At 36.3% G+C, this 22364-nt stretch overlaps 2 protein-coding genes across 2 annotated transcripts in view; one reads left to right on the top strand and one right to left on the bottom strand.

Annotated features, from left to right (window-relative positions):
• The window catches only part of ctnna2 (catenin (cadherin-associated protein), alpha 2), an 845686-nt gene that overhangs the window by 298985 nt on the left and 524337 nt on the right, over positions 1-22364 (bottom strand).
• lrrtm1 (leucine rich repeat transmembrane neuronal 1) lies at positions 6527-11370 on the top strand. Its single transcript, XM_056456767.1, has one exon. It carries the CDS (start codon positions 7615-7617, stop codon positions 9187-9189), a length of 1575 nt encoding a protein of 524 aa, XP_056312742.1. The 5' UTR covers positions 6527-7614; the 3' UTR covers positions 9190-11370.

The raw sequence follows: 22364 nt of genomic DNA on the forward strand, positions 1-22364 counted from the left end.
GGTAAGTGTTTGTTTTGCATTTATTGCATCCGTGCAAATGTGTACCCCCCCCCCCCCCCCTTTTTTTTTCAAATCAGATGAAGATTTAGTTTTAAAAAACAAATAGTTTACTTAGTTATGAATTCATTTTAAGCAAACAAATAATTTTAAGTGTAATTATTGCATTAGGGGTGGGCGGTACACCGGTGTCATAGTCATCACCGGTGTGACATTGCGCCACGACATGGATTTTCTAATACCGTCAATACCGTAATAAATCAACTATGCACCTTGAACGGCTGCATTTACATCAATAATAGCTAATTCTAAATAATAAGGCATTCAATTTTCTTCAAACGTTCAGTTGTGATCTGAATACATGTCCTTATACTACAGGGCTCGAAATTGCAACCATTTTGGTCGCATGAGCGCCCGAAATTTAATCTATGCGCCCTCATAATATATTTGGGAGCATTTGTGTGTCTGAATATAATGGTTATAGTGCAATCTGACTTGATTTTCTCTAAAAACTTGCTGAATCGCTCTACCCTGCTGCAGTATTGGTTCATATTAGCTGTCAGTCACTCAACGCTTCCTGCTGTCAGATAACAGGGAGCTTTTGTTACTGCAGGAAATGCAAACGGCTGAAGAGTGAAAAGTGCACAGGTTTGCAAACCTCACCTAAAGTTATAATAATAATAATGGCGCAGATGACAGCGATCATGACATGAGGTAAATGTTGATCCGCCAGCTGAGATCAATCGAGTGTTTTCGGAGAAGGTGCCCGAATCTCGATGCGTTGCATTCACCGCGTGTTCAACGCAAATGTCCGCTAAATATAAAATCTAACACTGTACACATCATCGCCAAAGAAACTCACCTTTACTAAGTTTACACTGAAACTACGGCTCATAACAAAGAGCGGAATTGCGCTGGTGGTCATCGCGAGAATCCTGCTCTGTCTGCTTATAAATTGGTGCGGCTGACTCGCCTGCTTTATTCCACCAACACAGAAAAATGAAGATCAGCTCATTACGAGACTGAGCATTTACAATGACCCAAACCGAAACTTTTAAAGAGTGATAGAAGTGAGACTTTCTTTTGTCCGTTCTTCCTTGAGATGTATATTATTTTGCTATTGAAAGTAATACCATGATATTATACCATCACCGTTCAAAAGATGAAAAATACCATGATATTAATTTTAGGTCATATCGCCCACCCCTAGATTGCATTAAGATTAAAATAGAGATATATAAGAAAAAAACAGTTAAATGAATGAATGAATGAATGAATGAATGCTGAAAAAGTGTTGTTTTGTTCTGTTCTGTCCTGTCCTGTCCTGTCCAGTGTTGTTTTGTTTTGTTTTATTTTATTTTATTAACTAATTTCTATATTTGAGTGCGCAGTGAGTAGCACTTTCGCCTCACAGCAAGAAGGTTGGTGGTTTGAGCCTGTCAGTTGACATTTCTGTGTGGAGTTTGCGTGTTCTCCCTGTGTTGGCGTGGGTTTCCTCCGGGTGCTCCGGTTCCCCATACAAGTCCAAAGACATGCAGTACAGGTGAACTGGGTAGGCTAAGTTGTTCATAGTGTATGTGTGTGAATGAGTGTGTGTGTGGATGTTTCCCAGTGATGGGTTGCAGTTGATAGGGCATCCGCTGCATAAAACATTTGCTGGATAAGTTGGCGGTTCATTGCGTTGTGGCGACCCCAGACAAAGGGACTAAGCAGAAAAGAAAATGAATGACTGACTGAATTTCCATATTTCTATATAAAAGCGTCACATTTCTTTAGAACATTTTACTTATTACAAAAATACAGCATTTCAGATATGTTTGCATTCATTTTTCAGACGACAATAAGTCATTTTAACTTTACTTTAAAGTTGGCATAAATATTGGAGCTTTAAAGAATAAACTGAATATTCACAATTTACTCGAACACATACCCATGCTGTACATTTCACAAAAAAATTCTTCAAGTGGTCTCGAATATATCTTACATGACGCTAAATGCTGTGCTTTGACTGGCTTTGCCCTTTTTACGTATCACCAGGAAATGGCAAAGCAGATTTCCACTATAATGACAGGAGAGTGACAGTAGGCATTTTAGGTTCACTGGCTTAGATCCTCAGGAAAGAGGAATAAGTGGTTAAACAATTACAGATGCAGGAGTCATTAAGATGGAGCATAACAGGATATTGATTAGGATTATAAACACGATGACAATGAGAATGATTTCAGGTCCACCTCTTCTATGTCATCTCTATTAAGTATGGAAATGAAGATGAGTCATATCTATCAGGCAACCTACTTTTGAGATTTATCTCAGTGCTTTAAATTGCATGGGTGTAAGATATTACACAACTGTGCTTTGGACAATGAAATGATCATTTATTATTTAATCAGCAGTTAAAAATCCTTAATCTGTTCCTTCGCCATTAAATGTTCATTTCTTTAATGCTTCATGATGTGCTTTTGTTTCTGTAGTCATGTTTAAAAGGATGATGAGTTGTATTTTTGAAACAAATGAAAACAATGTGTTCATTCAAAAATAAAAATTTTACCAATTTATATATCTACAAGACGTGTTTCCTTCTTTTTTGTTTATCTATTTAATAAAAGTAAAGTCATCTAACATATAACAAATGTATACCAAAACAAAAATGAATAAAATTAAATGAAAAATAAAACTTAATAACAAAATAAAGGAACAACACTTATGAAATAATGATTTAATATGGCCAGTTCCACGCCATTTTGCTTAGGCTTACTGACCTTAAATCCACTCACACATTAGTCAGTCTTGCTTAATAATTTGATTTAAGTAATGCAAACATCTAATCAACTAGTCAGAAGGCAGTAGCTTAATGTATTTACATTGCTTTTTTTTTTTGTAAACTATACAGTATTTAACCATGATATAAACTTTAGTTTTGCAGTATGTTACTGTATTTTAAAGGTGCATTGTGGAAATTATATTTATATAGTAAATATATATATATATATATATATATATATATATATATATATATATATATATATATATATATATATATATATATATATATATATATATATATACTATATAAATATACTATATTAATATATGTATATTTTATAGTAAATATATACTGTACAATACTGCAAATACATATACATCAAGATAAATTTTTGTGCGGTAAATGTAAATATATGTTTACTGTAATTGATTTACAGCGAACTGCTGCCAGTAAGCAATGGTTGAAAGAGTACTAAAAATCATACTTAACTAAAAGTACTATTACTTGCCTAAAAATGTGGTGCAAGTAGAGTAAAAGTATCTGTTATAAATATTACTCGAAGTACGAGTACAAAGTTGTACTCAGGAGTAGTGAGTATTATGCTGTAAAAAGCTGATGCATTTACATGTCATTTGTGGATGTGTGTAAACGTAACATTCTGTAGTGCATTTAGTTATTGCCCAGCAGGCACACAACGTCATACGACGTTAATATTAGGTTAGATTTAGGTTGTAATGTCAGGTGACCAAAATTCATTGTCTAGCCAGCATCTAAGGACAACGTTATTTTGATGTCCAATAACAACGTCAAATGATGTTGATATTTGGTTGATTTTAGACCGTGTTAAAGTGACCAAAATCCAACGTCAAGCCAACATCTTAAACCAACGTCATATTGACGTCAAACACTAACAAATACTGACGTCAAATACTGACAACCAAAATCTAACATCTGATAGACATCATAGTGGTAGCATGCATAAATAACATTGGTATTTGGTTGATTTTAGGTTGGAAGTTGGACATTGACATCAGCCTGACGTTGGGTTCTGATGTCAACTCGATTTTCATTTTCAAACAAAATGCAATGTCCCCACGACATTGGGGTACAACATCAACCTGACGTCATGTTGATGTCTTGTGCCTGTTGAGTGTTAAAGGCCATTTCGGTCATCATACAGTAAACATTCATCATCTTCTCATCAGTGACATGCATCTAAACAGTCTCTGGGTCAATGCATGTAAAGATTTTGGACATCTTCTTGGACACTTTGAATGCTTTCAAACAGTTTGCTGAAATTATAAAGCGCTCATGTCTTGAGGTAGTTCATTATGATGCGATTTACCTTCTATGTGTGATTTGATTGAACAGAAATCACAGGACTGATTTTTCTAACCCCCATAGACAAGAAAAGATCAAGTAGTGACTGCAGGTTGAAGGAAAAGTACCAATACTGCACTAAAAATGTTCTCAAGGGAAAGTAAAACTAAACATTTATTACAATTTCTGTGAGAAAACTACTCAATTACCGTAGTTTGAGTATTTGTAATTTGTTACTTTACACCACTGCCAGTAAGCTACTGTAGATTCTACAGGAAATTGTTAGCAGTGTAGGCATGTGAACATAGTGAAAGTTGAAATCAAAGTTGAAAACGAGCATCAGAATAGGGTTATTTAATCATTTATATCTATCTTTTCACTTAAGAGTACAGCAAAACTTTGGGACCACTTTCGTCTACGTTCACTCTAGCCAAAATGTTTCAGAGTGACTATAAGGAATGACTCGGATCCTCACATTTCCTCATCGCTGTGTCAAGTCATTACTGGGCACCAAGTCATTAGCTGATGGTGCAGCCATTTATTACAACTAAAGACTGATAGGCAAGGTGGAGGAAAGACAGATCAGACTTCAGGATGGCCACGGTCGTGGGCTTTTTTCCCTTCCGCTTGTAGAGCTCAGCACATCCATATCTCTGTCAAATCTTTGCCTTGCAGTTTGGGGACAAAGCTAGTAATAGATTTGAGACACTATTGAAACAACTAAAAATGGTTGTCTTATATAATAACCCGGAGAATAGAAAGCAAATATTTTGCTTCAGATGCAATGGGGTACAATGTGAATATGCTCATAACGGTTGCCTTCTTGTCAGCTTCTTTAGGATCTGTTGATTTTACCCTAAGAGAAAACTGAGGCTGATCCAATACCCCAGTGTTTCTCTCAAGTCTATGCTGTGCAAAATAGCTTAGTGAGCTGTTTTTTTTTTTCTCAAGGCGTAGGTGTTTTAGTTGCGAGTACAGGTAATCTGAGTATGTGCTGTTCACTTGCCCTTGTTTGCAGACTCCTGTGCCAATTAGCAGACTAAGGAGACTACGTGTGGCATATTTTCACCATGAGATTAATTTGTACTTCACAGTATTCTAAGCAAAGGGAAAGGCTGATCTTAAAACGATGGCAGCTATCAGAAAGCAGGCAAAGCAACAGACGCATGCTAGCTTCATGTACAGGATCGTCACAGCTCATTGTCCTTGAAAATTAATCGGAATGAAATGACAAGCCTGGGGACTGCAATCCGCGGTGCACTGCAACAAGGCTCCTGAGCAGAATATTTATGTAAGCTTGGCTAAGTGGCAACAGATGATATCTGTATTCCAACTGGATGGCAGGACTTGAAATGCCTGTGATAAACAAGCCCGGGCAGGCAGCATTATGAAATGTAAATGTATCGGTTGGGGTTTCGAACTAGGCCAATGAGGGCGTGTGAAGGTGGTGCTGGGGCGTGAGGGGGAGGAGAGGCAGGTCGTCTTGCCGTGGACTAAATGTGTATGACCAGCAAACTGCTATGACATATGGAGCGTGATGCCATTACAATGCTTGCCGTGCACATGCTCATTTTTCAACAGCTTAACAGCCTGAAAAGGCAATGCTTACACTACAATGCCATTTTGAACTCAGTCTGATGGTCCGATTGGAGTGTGGCAAAAAACACATTTATCTCGCTCAGAGACCGTATCAATATTGGTCAGGGATAGCTCTTCAGCTAGTGAGGGTCAGGCTAGTGAACCAGCCATTGGAACATAGTGGCATGATGCTATTTATCAAGTCTTAAAAAATAATCAATACTATACATTTAGATTGCTATCCTGTAGTTGCCATCCTGGGTTGGTCGGTTGTATATGAAGGAACTCTATAGTAGCAAATGTTATGGCAAAAAAGGCAACAAATGAAAAATATAAACTAATAAATAACATGTTTTTGATCGAGGATAAGTTCTGTCTATACATACCGTACCAATGTGCCATGCCTAACAACAGATTAAATATTCATTAGTAAAAAAAATCATTCAACACATTAAAGCCACAAGGAATTGGCACCATGCTTATGTCATTAGAAGGATGTTTATCTGTAATAATAAGCAAACTACATATTACTACCAGTAGATGGTGGAGGAAAGATGGTGCATTCCAATTCGTTTCATTTAAGGAGCAAGGGATGGCGATGGGGGAGTGGGAGGGTTGTAATGTTTCAGTTGTGTGCTTCATTTAAACCATAGTTTAAGCACAGCCTCTCTTAAATATCAAATTGTCTCAGGCACAGAGCAGAGAGAGAGAGAGTAGAAAAAAAAGAATGAGAGAGAGAGAGCATTGAAAAAAAGGGCGAGCAAAAAAGCAGCAGGAGGAGGTGGAGGGAGGGTGGGAGAAAAAAAAGAGAGAGAGGGAGTGAGAGAGAGACCCCGGTCTGAATTGTGAGTGGCTTACGACACTCAGTGAACAGAAGGTGTTTCTGCATGCACTGCCAGTGCACTGGTCTGCTGCAAGGGATTGAGCATCTCTCTCCTCCCCGTACACCGCGGCTGCCTTCAGCCTCAGCATCTACAGCCTCCGCAGACCACAGGAAATGAGCTTCATGCAAAGAAGAGCAAGCTGAAGATTCGAGTCTTTCTTCAAACACTATCATTCCAGATCTTTGGATACTACTACTCTATAAAGAACTAAAAAAGGAACGAACAAAAAAAGAAAATAATTATGCAGATCACACAGCTTTAGCATGGGTATAATTGTGAAGAAGCGACCACTTACAGAATGCCAACAAGCTTTATCAAATGTACATTGTGCAGGTCAGTGATCACTTTAGGTCATGGATGGTGATTTGCGACGACAGATCGGGAGTCTTTGACGAGAAGGGAGGAAAGAGAGGGAGAGGGAGAGTTTGGAGTGGATTATTCCCTCCTTCGTGCGTGTTTTTCCCCCGCTCATCTCTCCCACAGATCGGCGCAGTAGTCAATGCAGAGGAACGGCGGAGAGAGGACAGCGCTCATGCATGCAGCCCGGGAAACTTGCACTTCCTATCAGCCTGCTGAATGCCACTTGGATTCCTTCTCTTTTTGGCTCTTTCACACGAGGAGAACTAAGACATTGTAAGTCTGCCAGGATCTGGTGTCCGATGAAAAGGAGGGGGGGTTGAATTTGTACCACACTGGGGTCTTTTTTAGTTTCGCACATAATTAGTGTCTGCACAAAGGGATCAACTGAATAGAGGTTGTCAGCCTCTGGAAAGGGGTGAGTAGGCATCCTTTCATGTGCGATTGATTCTCGAGTAGAGCATTTTTTTTTTACCTCCCTGTCTCTCTTTTCCTTTCTCTGATCTAACATGAGCGAAGTGACTTGTCGTTTATTTGCCGTCGCTCTTCTCCTTTCGACGTGGCTGGATTTCTTGATTCTTTAAGTAACAAATCACCATCCATACTCTCTATAAATACATATCAAGACTTGGGGAGTAACAAATGACCAAATCCAGAATGACCAAGATTTGAAAGATTCAATGGACTTTTTCTCTTCAACACTGCAGGATATTCATGCTAATGGATTTCCTTCTAATTGGTCTGTACCTAAAGTGGCCGCTAAGGAAGCCCCCTGGGCTGATACTGTGCTCCCTGGGAATTGTTCTGAAAATAGTTCCTTTGGTGGGGGGGAGCTGTCCGAGGCTGTGCCGATGCGACAACAAGCAGTTGTATTGTGAGGGACTCAACCTGACAGATATCCCCCAAAACCTGAGCAGCGCCATTGGTTTGTCCCTACGTGAGAATAACATCTCTGAGCTGCGGGAAGGGAACTTTGTGGGCCTGTCACAGCTTACCTGGCTCTACTTGGATCATAACAATATTGAGATTGTCGAGGAGAGTGCTTTTGAGAGGCTGCGAAGGATTAAAGAGCTGGATCTGAGCACCAACCGTATAGAAAGTCTGCCCAACGGGACCTTTAGACCTCTGCCCAATCTGCGAATACTGGATTTATCCTATAACAGACTTCAGTCCTTGGAGCCAGACCTTTTCCATGGCCTTAGGAAGCTTACCAATTTACATTTGCGCTACAATGCCCTTAAATTCATCCCTGTGCGGATTTTCCAGGATTGCAGGAGCATGCAATTCCTGGATCTGGGTTACAACCAGCTGCAGAGCCTGGCACGTAATTCATTTGCCGGACTCTTCAAGCTTACTGAGCTGCATCTGGAGCACAACGAGTTGGTGAAAGTCAACCTAGCCCATTTCCCCCGCCTCATATCCCTGCGGACTCTCTACATGCGAAACAATAAGGCCACCATTGTGGTCAACACCCTTGAGTGGACCTGGGACTACTTGGAGAAGATTGACTTCTCCAACAATGAGATAGAGTACATCGAGCCACATGTGTTTGAGAGTGTGCCCAAACTGAACACTCTTATGCTGGACTCTAATAAACTGACTTACATAGATCAACGGATTTTGGACTCATGGACATCCCTGAGCAGCATCTCACTGTCAGGGAATGACTGGGAATGCAGCAGGAATGTCTGTGCCTTGGCTTCCTGGCTTAGCAATTTCCAGGGACAACGTGACAGTGGCCTGTTGTGTGCCAGCCCGGACATTGCACAGGGTGAGGACATTCTGGATGCTGTCTACGCTTTTCAGTTATGTGAGGACAATGTGGAAGCAACCACACAGACCTTCACTGTCACCAGAAACCGACCCCGAGGCTTCATATACGAGGGCCCAACAAAAAATCCCTACGACCTACAGGACATGGAGGGTGGGGAAGTGGTGACCAACTCTTTAACAGTGACCGCGTCTGCTGATGACCTGGAGAGCACCATGAAGATTCACAAAGTGGTGACAGGAACCATGGCCCTCATTTTCTCCTTTCTGATTATGGTCCTCATGCTCTACGTGTCGTGGAAATGTTTCCCAGCGGGTGTCAGGCAGTTGAGGCAGTGCTTCACCAGCCAGCGTCGCAAGCAGAAGCAGAAGCAGACCATGCAGCAGATGGCTACTACGTCTGCATCCGAGTACTACGTTGACTACAAACCCAACCATATTGATGGGGGACTTGTCATCATCAATGAGTATGGTTCTTGCAAGTGCCAGCAACAGGCATCTCGAGAGTGCGAAGTGTGATATTCCACCCATGTCGTTTTTACAAATCAATGTACGGGTGGATATGGAACATACGTTAACTTGGCACCCAATTTCGCTGCTCTCAAAAGGAGCTACAGTTCTGGAGCGTGAATGGACTGCAAACATGGATTTAGTGCTGATTTCAACAGCCTCGTGGGGAAATCTGACTGTGAGACCCGTGTACTTGATGCAAAAGATGTGGAATGATTATGCTGACCTGTCCTGGCTTCTCTTGTGAAGAGTGGATATTTGAGCTTTAATGTGTCTTTCTACTTCAGGATATTCTAGGACACTTCTAAAGCTACCGAGGACATCAAGAACACCATGGTAACAAACATACGAACAGACACAATTGAAGTGGAAAACAACAAAATAAAGAAACCCTAAAAAAATACAAGATTCTATGTAAAATATGTTAACAGCAGAAATGCAAGAGTGGGGATAAAAATGCAAGATGTTATCCTATTTCTTTTGTAATCTATGGAGAAAAAAAAAAAGGAAAATACAAATGTTTAAATAAATGAATTGCAATTCACAGTACTCATTATTGCAGGTGAGTTGAAGGGTTGCTTTTTTGTCCATCATCATGGGGGAAAGATGAGCTCTGCAGTATTGCAGGATGTAAATAAGCAGGGCTGTTGGGAGCGCTTCACTTCATTTGAAATGTTAAGCCTCAGTCTAAGATTCCGATCTCCTCGTCTCTCCCCAAGATATAATCACTGTGCAAAGCTTGATTGCTATGGCTGTTGCAGTTGCCCCCCCTTGTACCTATCCTGAATAGATTAAGCAAACTAGCAAAAACAAAACAGGCTGACACGATTTGATCTGATCCCACATGATAAAGTCATTTGTGTGTTGTGCAAATAAACAAGACACGGAGTGTCTAAGACCTAATTCCTTCACTGCTTCCACAGAGACAACATGCATCTCAACCTAGAGGTAAAAGTCAGAGTGAAAGAAGGCCTTAGGCATTTGAATCTAAATGTACTTGAAATGGGTGCATTAAATTATCCATGATGATTTTGTTTTGCTTTGGAAAGATTAGCAGGATTCTAGATGTATATTTCACTGACAATTTCTGTTTAAATGTCACATTACTTTTAAAACGTGCCCTGTGGTCACCCGTTGTTTAGTGATCATCCTGATGGTTTGTCAGATCGTGTGCGTCCTGCATCAGTGGCGATTATGCTGGTGAAAGCACAGGGCCTCTGAGAGAAGGTACAGGCTGCTCCCTAGTGTTCACACCAGCAGTAGAGGAAGACGAGATACCGCAGCAACAAGCCCGTGAATTTCTCTTGCCCAGGCTTTGTGTGTGTGTGTGTGTTTGTGTAAACGCCTGTTGCTTGTCTATATGCATTCTCTAAGCTCAGCTCAGGATTACTGCCACAGCGTAAAGAACCTAGACCGAATAACAAAAGCAGGCTGGTCATAAATACGAGAGATCTCACTTCGCATTAACTGTGTCGTCACTTCACTCACTCGGCTGTTATAATAATGAATTTGTTTAGTAAGCATAGGGGACGTGCCACTGTGAAGATGTGTGAGAATGTGTGTGTGTGTGCGTCTGAGCGCATGTATGTGTATGCATTTACATTTGACTATTTAAGTGAGTGTGCTTTTTTTTTGTGTCGTCTCCTGAAAAAGGTGGAACTCAGCTTGTTCTGACCAGCTGCATGTGTGAAGTTATATTCATGTGTCATGTATGACTGGGACATGCCTTAAAGGGACAATGTAAGGCTGAGCAGATATTTTTACAATCAAATCAAAACAGTTTTATTATGGATTCCAAAGTCCCGCCCCCCCTTTGAGTCATTTAATACTTGATATGAAACTGTTCTATTTTCAGCACTGTATTTGATGCGTATATGAAGCTAAGCCAAGCTAAACCAATAAAATGTACTCCTACTGTTGTAAATGATACACAATGTGACACGCTTCACCCTTTTCTGATTAATTTCTGACTTTTTTTTTTGCTGTTTATGCTTATATTTTTTGTCAGGTGAAGGTAACAAACACCTAATCAGACATTTCTCGGACTGCAATGTTTTTCTATCCCCATTTTTGTTTCCTTTTGTTGAATGATACTGTTCATGGCATATTTTTGAAGCAAATCCCTCAATATGTGCACTCCAACATGTGGTTGGGTTTTTAATGAATCCTCTGGAGAGTATTAAAAAATACGAAAACATCTCTATTTGACTGAGTGGCAGATTCCTAGCATCAACACTACAATGAAATGACAGCATTGTTCCCTGTACTGCCAAAAAAAAAAAATGCAAACGAAATTGTAGCTATTCATGATTCTACTTTTCAAAACAGGTGGTTGGGCTGAGGAAAACAAAAACATGTCTTTCACTAACAATAGCTGTTAACTGTACCAACGGCGAGGCAGCAGGGGAAACAATGGAGCCGTAGAGCGAGCTGTTTGATTTCATTCATCCTTCTCTTCTCTAACACCAAACGAATCTAAGCCCTCCTCCAATCAAAGCGCTTCTCTGGCCTATTTTTAGCCTCTCTTGCTTATTTTGAATCAATATTGCATGTTTGTCATTTCATCTCGCCGCTGCTGGGAGTTGTTTCGAATTCCCGTTTCCCTTAATTATTATTATTCTCTCTTTTTCCTCACGATGAATATTTGAAGTGGTGGGAGGTTTTGTTTAATCTGGATCTCTCTACTCCTTCATATGCTACTCACAAACCCCTCGGCCCTCGAACTCAAACTGGAGACAATTAACTCTAATAATTAATACCGCTATTGATGAGGCTCAAGGAAGATCAATACGGATAGCTTTTAGCCAATTACAGGCTTTCTTGCATGCTACTTTTGAAGGAGAAGAAAAAATAATCCGCTGGTGTTGACAGAGAGAAAAAATAAAGGGGAGGCGGTGGGGGATATGCTTAATTTATACAACAATCTTTTATTGATATTTTGGCTAATTAGTGTGGGGAACACTTGGAAATTTGCCCAGCACTATCAGAGAAATAAGGACATCAATGGTTGATCACTAAGTATAAGCACAAGCAGTGAGAAAAGGGGTGAGCTCTCCAATAAGAGAGGAGGCCATTGTGCCAAGTGTTCAGGCAAGATATTAGCTTTTGACCTTGTTAGCCTGAGTGTATGTGTGTGCGTATTTGTGTGTGTGCATGAACAACATGCACATATTAGCTGAATATGAAGATCTCAAATTAGTAGGGCTCTAGTATGTTTACAAATTTAAAGATAGAAAGGAAGATGACCGAACAACACATATAAACGTAGAGTTAAAACAAATTCTAAATCTATCCATGCAGATCATCTGGGTAATGAATAGCAGATGATTCACATAGACCAGGGGTGTCCAAACTCGGTCCTGGAGGGCCGGTGTCCTGCAGATTTTAGCTCCAACTTGCCTCAACACACCTGCACGGATGTTTCTAGAAAGCCTAGTAAGTGCTTGATTAGCTAGCCCAGGTGTGTCTGATTGGGGTTGGAACTAAACTTTGCAGGACACCGGCCCTCCAGGACCGAGCTTGGACATGCCTGACATAGACTTATGTGTTTGTAACGATAATGATAATGTTTATCAATTTGTTTTATTATAACAATAAATGGACAGCATACACATATTAGCTGAATAAGATGATCTCAAATTAGTAGAGCTCTGGTATGTTTACAGATTTAAAGGTAGTGCTATACAAAGTGAGATGACCAGACACCACACATAAATGTTGAGTTAAATTGTCTATCCATGCAGATAATCTGGGTAATGAATAGTAGATGAATCACATAGACTTATATGTGTGTGTAACAATAATGATTAAGATAATGTTTATTATCTTAATTTATTATTAAAAAAAACAAGCAAAAAATGTAATAAGCTGTACTAAATACATTTGCATGCTATCCTAGCTTTTGCTAGTGATAGGTAGGCCCACACGGAATCTGCGCGTGCAGAAATCTGCAGATTTTTAGCCCATCATTGAGTCTATTTATTGTGTAAATGTGTGTACATTTATATGTATTTATTTTTTAAATTAATTTCAGTATTATTATTGACAAATCTGACAATCTTCTTATGATTTATTTACAAAACAGTTTGTAAAAGTTATATTTTCTGCCTTTTAGTAGATTTATTATATAAGACACTTGCTTTGTTTAAGTTAATCTAATTGGATTTGCATTGTAAAGATTAAATAAAAGTTAAAAATGTATTATTTTTCATTTCATACATCTATATTAAGTTTTTAGTTATCCACAGATATTTTTTTACAGAATTATTTGCAGTATAGCAAAACAATTCTGCAGATTCTGTCCCTATTGATAGGAATTACATTGGCATTGACAGTCTTTATTTATTTCCCAAAGGCAATTTGGTTGCATACAAGTATATCACACATAATACAGAAAAACCCATTATACAATACAAAGCTATCCTAAATTTAAAAACTTTACAGCTGAAGGAAAAAAGAAAGTTGGAATCGATTTGTTTTACTAATAGGAGTTCTCTATCGAATACCGGAAGGGAGAAGATAAAACTTGCTGTGCATGGGATGGGAATCATCTGACAGAACACTCTGAGCTTTACTCAAAACTTGTCTGTGGTATAACTGAGCCGTAGTCATCTGTTTTCTCCCTGTTATTTTATTTTTAACACTTAGAGAATTGAACCAACAAAGCAAAGAAAAAGATAACAGTGACTGAATGTATGAACTGTAAAACATGCACATGAGGGATTTATCTACATTAAAAGATCTTAATTGCTGTAGGCAGTACAGTCTCTGTACTGATCTTGTACTGATGAAGTTTTTGGGTACTGTTTTAGATAATAAATTGTCATTTTTTGTTAATACTAATATTTTGATATATTGTGTTATATTTTATCCAGTTTTAATATAGGCTTTATTAGATTTTGTTTATTAACATTACCATTTTGTTTCTGTTATTTAATTTACTGTATTTCATTCTGTTAATGTGTACATGCATTGCTTCAAATTATGTTTAATTAGTTGAGTATATCAAATTAAAGTAAATTAACATGGCAACTAGCTTACATTTTTAATATTCTATATTATCTCAGTTAATAAACATTCATTTGCTGCTTTCATTTATTAAAATAAATGAAATTTTATACAGTAGTTTTAATGATGCGTTTCAGATTAGCCCAAAATACCCAATAAACATTATCTTAATTTATTTATCGACAGTGATCCACATTAATCTGATATCTCTACATGTTTTGCTGTATGAAAACAACTGTTTCACTTGTGTTTTATCTCTTATGTTAAGTTTTTAGTTTTGATACTCCTAAAATCACTCCAAATAAATCAGCAGATTGTTTGTGCTGAAATAGCAAATATGTTCACAGAATCTGTCTGGCCTTCCTGTTAGGAATAACATTGTGTTATATTTTATCCAGTTTTAATATAGTTTTTATTAGATTTTATTTATTAATTCAGTTTTATGTTATTTCATTTACTGTATTTCAATCTGTTAATGTGTACATTCATTGCTTCAAATTATATTTAATTAGCTAAGTATAACAAATTAAAGTAAATTAACATGGCAACTAGCTTACATTTTTAATATTCCATATTATCTCAATTAATAAACATTCATTTACAGTTTTCACTTATTAAAATAAATGAAATTTTACATATCAGTTTCGATGATACGTTTCCGATTTTCCCAGAATACCCATAAAAAATTATCTTAATTTATTTATCGACAGTGATCCACATTAATCTGATATAACTACATGTTTTACTGTATGTAAACAACTGTTTCACTTGTGTTTTATTTCATATGCTAAATTTTAGTTATAATACTCCTAAAATCATTCCACATAAATCCGCAGATTTTTACAAAATTCTGTGCAGAAAAAGCAAAAAATGTCCACAGATTTAGGCCCTACTGATAGGAATTATATTGTGCTAAATTTTATCCAGTTTTAATATAGTTTTTATTAGATTTAACACTAACATTAACATTTTGGTTCATTTACTGTTTTTCATACTGTTTATGCTTCCATTTATTGCTTCAAATTATGTTTAATTAGTTGAGTATATCAAACTAAAGAAAATTAACATGGCGACTAGTTAACATTTTTAATATTCTATATTATCTCAATTAATAAACATTCATTCATTGTTTTCATTTATTAAAATAAATTAATTTCATACATCAGTTTTAATGATACATTTCAGATTTCCCCAAAAATGCCAATAAAATTTAAACTTAACTTATTTATTGACAGCGATCCACATTAATCTGATATACCTGATATCTCTACAGTTTTCCTGTATGTAAACAACTGTTTCACTTGTGTTTTATTTCATATGTTAAGTTTTTAGTCATCATACTCCCAAAATCATTCCACATAAACCCACAGATTCTTTACAAAATTCTGTGCAGAAAAAGCTGAAAATCTCCACAGATTCTGTATGGCCCTACTGACAGGAATAACATTGTGTTATATTTTGTCCAGTTTTAATACAGTTTTTATTAGATTTTGTTTATTAACATTAAAAACTCTTTCATTTACTGTATTTCATTCTGTTAATGCTTACATTCATTGCTTCAAATTATGTTTAATTAGTTAAGTATATCAAATTAAATTAAATTAACATGGCGACTAGCATTTTTAATATCCCATATTATCTTAGTTAATAAACATTCATTCATTGTTTTTATGTATTAAATAAAAAGATTTTATATATTAGATTTATTGGTGCATTTCAGATTTGCTCAAAATACCCAATAAAAAATAAACTTCATTTAATCTGATATCTCCACAGTTTTTTTTCTGTATGTAAACAACTGTTTCACATGTGTCTCTTTTCATTTCACCTAAGGAATCTTAGAAAGATTGTCTGTTTAAAAAAAAAAAAGCAACAATAAAAGAAACGTAACATTCACTGTGTGCAAAAACCGCAGGACATCTCAGTGCTGGGTATTAGCATTTACTTTTCAAAACCCAGGCCACGTCTCCTAGTTTCCTTGAGTATCACACAAACAGATTGCATTTCATAAGAAATAACCGATGGATGGCTTGCGTAAATTCATAGAAGGTCGGCGATATGGGAAAACTAGATTATGTGTCGCGCTATCAGCATACATAAAAATCCAGATATTTCATCAGAGCCTCTTGATAGAGCACCAGATGCTTAACAAATTAATTAACCTTGCTTGCTGTCTCTCAGTGTTGATTGAATGCCCCTGTGTGCCGTTCCCTGCCTCTGGTCTTGCATAATAAAACACCCACACATAAACAGATGCCCTGCCAAAATGCACAGCACTGACCAGGACTCTAGAAGTCAACATTAAGAATCTCCAAAAGAATTGACTGTTGCTTCCCTTGGTGACTCATAAATGTACTTCAGTCGATATCGTACTTATTATTTGCGATATAAAGTTCCAGTAAAGAACTTGCTTCCATTGGAATGAATGGGTAAACATAGACAAGATGGCTTTATCATCCTCCAACTCATCGTTATAATTACCAACATCATCATAATCATTCTTGTATGTGCTTCTGCATCACTGGCATCACATTACCCGTCGCCGCAGGGGCATTGTGCCATTTTAAAATGTAAGCAAATCGTTAAAAAAGCTGTGTATAATAGATGTATATGGTGTCAGATAAGACTCATTTTCATGGCTTAGCTTTTAATGCTCCTTTATACAGATATATATACACTCCCACGACTTCATTTACAGATGAAGAGACAATGGAGGGAGTGGGAGAAAAGATACATCGACATGCTTTACAAAACAACACATGGAAGAGAAATAAGTGAGCATGTTGGTCATTATATTAATGGAAAAATAAAATGAACAAACGAGATGAAGTCAGATATCATATGGCTAAACGGTAATGCTCAGGGATAAATGTTTAGTAACATCTGTTTCACGTTTGCGGCTCTGCGCTGGGCTGTATAGTGTAGGAACAATGCTGATTGTTATTTTCTGCAAGTTAGCAGAAAGTTAGCGCAGGGTCACGCCTCGCTGTTCTCCGTTTATGCAGATATGTGAAAAAATATCTGAAATGTGAGAAAACAGTGGTACTTATTTGTTGACCCTGACTGTGACTTTTCCCAGAAACCCTTGAGAGAAAAGGCTACCTGAGAGCGCGTTTGATGATATCCGTGTGGGAGAGAGAACAAGAGCAGTTTAGAGTATTGTTGAGATCAGGGCATATTAATGCTTTGAAGTCTGTGTCTGTAGTATAGTTACTGTAAGTAAAGCTACAGAGAATGACATGGTACAATAAAAAGAACTATTTATGAGGACAAATTTTTTTTTTTACTTTTAAAACATTTTTAAGTAATAACTAAAAGCTTTAATGTGTTGTGACTGTTAATTTACATGGCAACACTGTTTTGAAGACCTAAAAACCCAGTTTTTCCAAAAATCTTCTTTGTGTACGCTACAAACCATGAAGAACCACTGATTCACAAAAAATCTTTTAAAAACCTTAAAGAATCCTTTAAAAACCCTTTAAATCCTCAAAGAATCCTTTAAGAATCCTTTAAAAATCCTTTATGAATCAGTGATCCTTTAAAAATCTTTGAACCTTATTTAAAAATCAGATGAATGTTGAAAAGCATCTTGTATAAAAATCTATAGACTTTTTTATTTTATTTTAATTTATATTTTATTTTTATTTTATATTATTTATTTATTTATTTATTTATGTTTTTTTATTAATTTTTGTTTTATTTTTGTATTTTTTTTTATTTATTTTAATTTATATTTTATTTTTATTTTTATATTATTATTATTATTATTTTTTTTCATTTTATTTTTTTTTATGAATTGAATTGAATTGAATTGAATTGAATTGAATTGAATTGAATTTTATGTTATTTTATTTAGAAAGTGTATACAATTTTCAATCAATAGACTTTTTCACAAGATGCATTTCAACATTCATCTGATACTTAAAACCTTGACAGTTTTTAATATTAATATTAAAACATGTACATTTTTTAAAGTTTTTAACATTGTTTTAATGTCATATTTGCATCAAAAACCTGGCATTAAAAACAGTGTAAAAAAATTAAATCAATAAAACATAGTTAACAATTATTGAAGGTGTTTCTTAACAGGCGTCTATGGGCGGAACTGTAAATTTGACATTTTTCTCTCTTCTGGTTGGCGTTCTCAGTCTCACAAATTTTCTAATATTTTCCTTTTTTTGAAAGTGGTGAAAACAATTTTGTTTAGTTTTTTTGTTTTCTTTTTGTAAATTGAGAAAATTGGTATCCACAATAAAACTTTACTATTTGTTGTAGTTTCCCTTTGACTGTTCTCTGAGTTTACAAAACTATGATGACTTCCATTGCTGAGAAACACAGAAATGGTTTATATGTCTTTGTTATGAAGCCAGATCAGTCTCAAAAATAATGCATTTACATAATCCAATTTGTAAGTTTAAAACATGATTTAAAAATACACAAATCCAATTTGTGAATTCAAAACACGAGCCAAAAATAAACAAATCTAATGCGTAAATTCAAAACACCATTCAAAACTAAACAAATCCATTTCCCGAATTTAAAACATGATGCAAAAATAGAAAAATCCAATTTGTAAATTCAAAACACGATTCAAAAATACACAAATACAATTCTTTGACAGTATTTCTGATTGTATTTGTGAATTCACAAATTGTGTGTTGTATTTATGAATTGTGTTTTGAATTTACAAATTGTATTTTTTTAGAATGTGATTTGTGCTGTGTATATATACATTTTATTTCATAAATATATATTTTTGAGACTAATCTAGCTCCATACTTTGTTAATATTTGACAATCAAAACAGAAATAGCAGACTTTATGAATGAAATATATCCAGGCATATGGTATTTCTTAACAAATAGACATTGCTTTATAAATACTGGTCAGAAATGCAAAAACAAAACAACAAAAACTGAATTCAGCATTGGAGAGAGTTTAGAAGAATAAAAAAACACGCAAATTCATGTTTGTACACAAATGAAAAGCGTTTTCTGTATTTAGTACACTGTTGCAGTGTATTATATTTCCCTTGAGATGTACCCTGAGTAATGGCACACATATTTCCATACTAAAGAAACACTATGTTTGTTAATGCTAATTTGATGAGAGTATTAGTCTAGGAATTCTCATCTAGTCTTACAGCCCTAAAGGAGACCTATTATGCAAAATTCCCTTTTACATGGTGTTTGAACAAGGATGTGTGCCCACATGTGTAAACAATCAGCCTATAATGGTAAAAATCCACCCACTCCTTTTTATAATCCCCATAAATCACATGCTGAAATGCACTGTTTCAGATTCCCCACATCGATGACATCACAAGCCCTGCCCATAAGTGTTAAACAGCTGACTTTTTAGCATAGGTCAGTAGCAATAAGTGCTTCCATGTGAGAAATATATTCTAATTAAGCTACTTGTATAATTTTCTATCATTTGTTTAGAGTTGTAGCATAGTGCAATTCTATTATTTTAACACACATATATACAATAACATGATTTCTTGATAAGCAGTTTATTTTAACAGACACAAACAACTGTGTTTATGTGAGCTGTGGTGTTTTTATTATTTTTTATTTTTATATAATTTGTGTCTTAAGGCATGGGAATGGGGTAAGAGCAGAAGTTCTTTTGAATTTATACTCCCAAAATGCGGGCGTTTTATCTTCCACTCAAAAATGTGCATCTACAGCATGACATGATGAAAGATTTAAGGGTATTCAACCTAAAATTTTGCAGAAACATTCTAGGGACCCCTGAGACTTATACTGCATCTTGTAAAAAGAGCATAATAGATCCCCTTTAAATAGGCATTGCATAACACTAAACTTTTTACAACATCAATATATATATATATGTATAATTGGTTGATGTTGTAAAAAGAGGTGATATCACAGACGGAATGTCTAACTTCAATCTAACCACAATTTAAACCTATTTTGATCATGCATCACATTATACTTTCTTTAAAAACTCCTAATGTAAGACTCCAGTGATATCATTTTTGTAGGCAAAATAAGCCTTTAGAATTCCTCAATAATAACCCAACAGTATTTTTACAATGATTTTATGGATTATTTCATGAAATATTTGTGTTTATGATTTTCCATTATGATAATCTTAACATGTTTTAACCCTAAATAGAACTGCTATAGTCTACACTATCTGACAAAAGTCTTGTCGTCTATCCAAGTTTTAGGAACAACAAATAATAACTTGACTTCTAGTTGATCATTTGATATCAGAAGCAGCTAATGTGAAAGGCAAAGGCCTCTAGATTACGCTTATTTTACTAAAATTAAATATGATCATGCCTTGATTTTTAATTATTTCATTAGGACAGTAAGGTCTGACTTTGCTTAGACAAAAATCTTGTCACTTAACAGATATAATGTAAAGTATAGAATAAATGGCAAAGAAAGCGTTCTTGCAGGACTTCCGGGGTCCATCAAGTTTTTTTGGATTCACCTTCAATGCCTTCTCCATCTAACCCCAGACATTCTCAATAATGTTCATATCTGGTGACTGGGCTGGCCAATCCTGGAGAACCTTGGCCTTCTTTGCTTTCAGGAACTTTGAAGTAGAGGCTGTATGAGAATAAGCACTATCTTGCTGAAGAATTTGCCCCCGCCTGTGGTTTGTAATGTAATGGGCAGCACAAATGTCTTGATACCACAGGCTGTTGATGTTCACATCAAGTGTGCAGTCGCACGCTCCCATACTGAATGTAACCCCAAACCATGAGTTTTCCTTTACCAAACTTAACTGATTTCTATAAGAATCTTTGGTTCATACAGGTTCCAATAGGTCTTCTGCAGTATTTGTAATGAATGGGATTCAGTTCATCAGATGATTCATTAGAAAAATCTACCTTCTGCTACTTTTTCAAATGATCAACTAGAAGTCAAGTTAATATATGTTGCTCTTTCAACTGAGATCAAAGACAAGGCTTTTGTCATGTAGTGTATACCTACTGTAGATTACCCATTGGTCACATAACAATATAAGAACGCAAAGCTAAAAAACTAAACAAAACAACTGACCTCAAAATGATGGAAGCAGAAGTCTTAAAACGCTACTTCATTTCCAGGTTCTAGCAACAAAAATACGACATACTGTACCTGCAGCACTCTATTGCATTTCGTATAATCACGGGAATGGATGGAATGTATGGTTACCTAGCAACTACAGCAGCAGCTCAATTTGCAACATTCAGAAAGTACGGCCTGCTCTCCTGTTTAAGCTAGATTCCAACAATTTCACATACTCACATGCTTTCAGGGAACATATTTGCCTCAAGGACCAGCTCCACATTGTTTCGACATTTTGCATTGAAAGTACAATTTTCTTCTCATAAGTGGCTTGCTTGTCTTTAATGGATGCCGAATTATGTTTTAATATATCTAGAAATCAAAAAGTAATGTCTTATAACTACATAAACTCACATTTTAATTGTTAGTGACAATATGCTGCTGAAATATAAAGCTATTCCTAACTGAATCAAATATACCTGCTGTACTACACTTCATTCAAGGTCATTTATTGTTGATTTCTCTATTATATGACATTTACATATCTCTTCGGGGTTTCAAAGTGCCACAAAAAGTAGGTTATGAGATTCAAAGTGACAAAAACAAAACAAACCACCTGATATCTGTGTTATAACAGCTGAACACTCTATGCTCTGACAGGATGGAAAAAAGAAAGCTTGCAGAGCAGTAATTTCCGCAGTAATTCCTCTGCCCCGCGGGATATCAAAAAACGCTGCGAAAAAATGGGATTAGGAGGGAGGCATAAGGAATCTTGATTGCGTTGAGAAGGACAATGAATGCTGGTGAAAAAAAAAGCCTATTTAACTATTAGCAGGCCATATGGGTTTTACAACAACCATTGATGATTTTAAAGAGATACTGATGCAAATAAAATGGGCGACATGTACGGTATTCCATGCAACCTGTTGAAGGTGCAGGTGATCTTCCTAAATGCTATCCGCTATAATATCTTTCAAATACAGTCCCTACCTTTCCATTCAAAGCCTCCTGAAATCACGTACGCGCACATTAAAGATGACAGAGACCCACTAGACCAGGCATGGGCAAACTTGATCCTCGAGGGCCGGTGTCCCTGCTGAGTTTTGCTCCAACACTAATCAAACACACCTGAACACCCTAATTAGTG

This window comes from Danio aesculapii, chromosome 1 (genome assembly GCF_903798145.1).
Source record: "Danio aesculapii chromosome 1, fDanAes4.1, whole genome shotgun sequence".
Taxonomy (NCBI): domain Eukaryota; kingdom Metazoa; phylum Chordata; class Actinopteri; order Cypriniformes; family Danionidae; genus Danio; species Danio aesculapii.

Bases quoted from the DNA above. Each gene is read 5' to 3' on its own strand.
- lrrtm1 (XM_056456767.1), top strand. From the start codon at position 7,615: ATGCTAATGGATTTCCTTCTAATTGGTCTGTACCTAAAGTGGCCGCTA.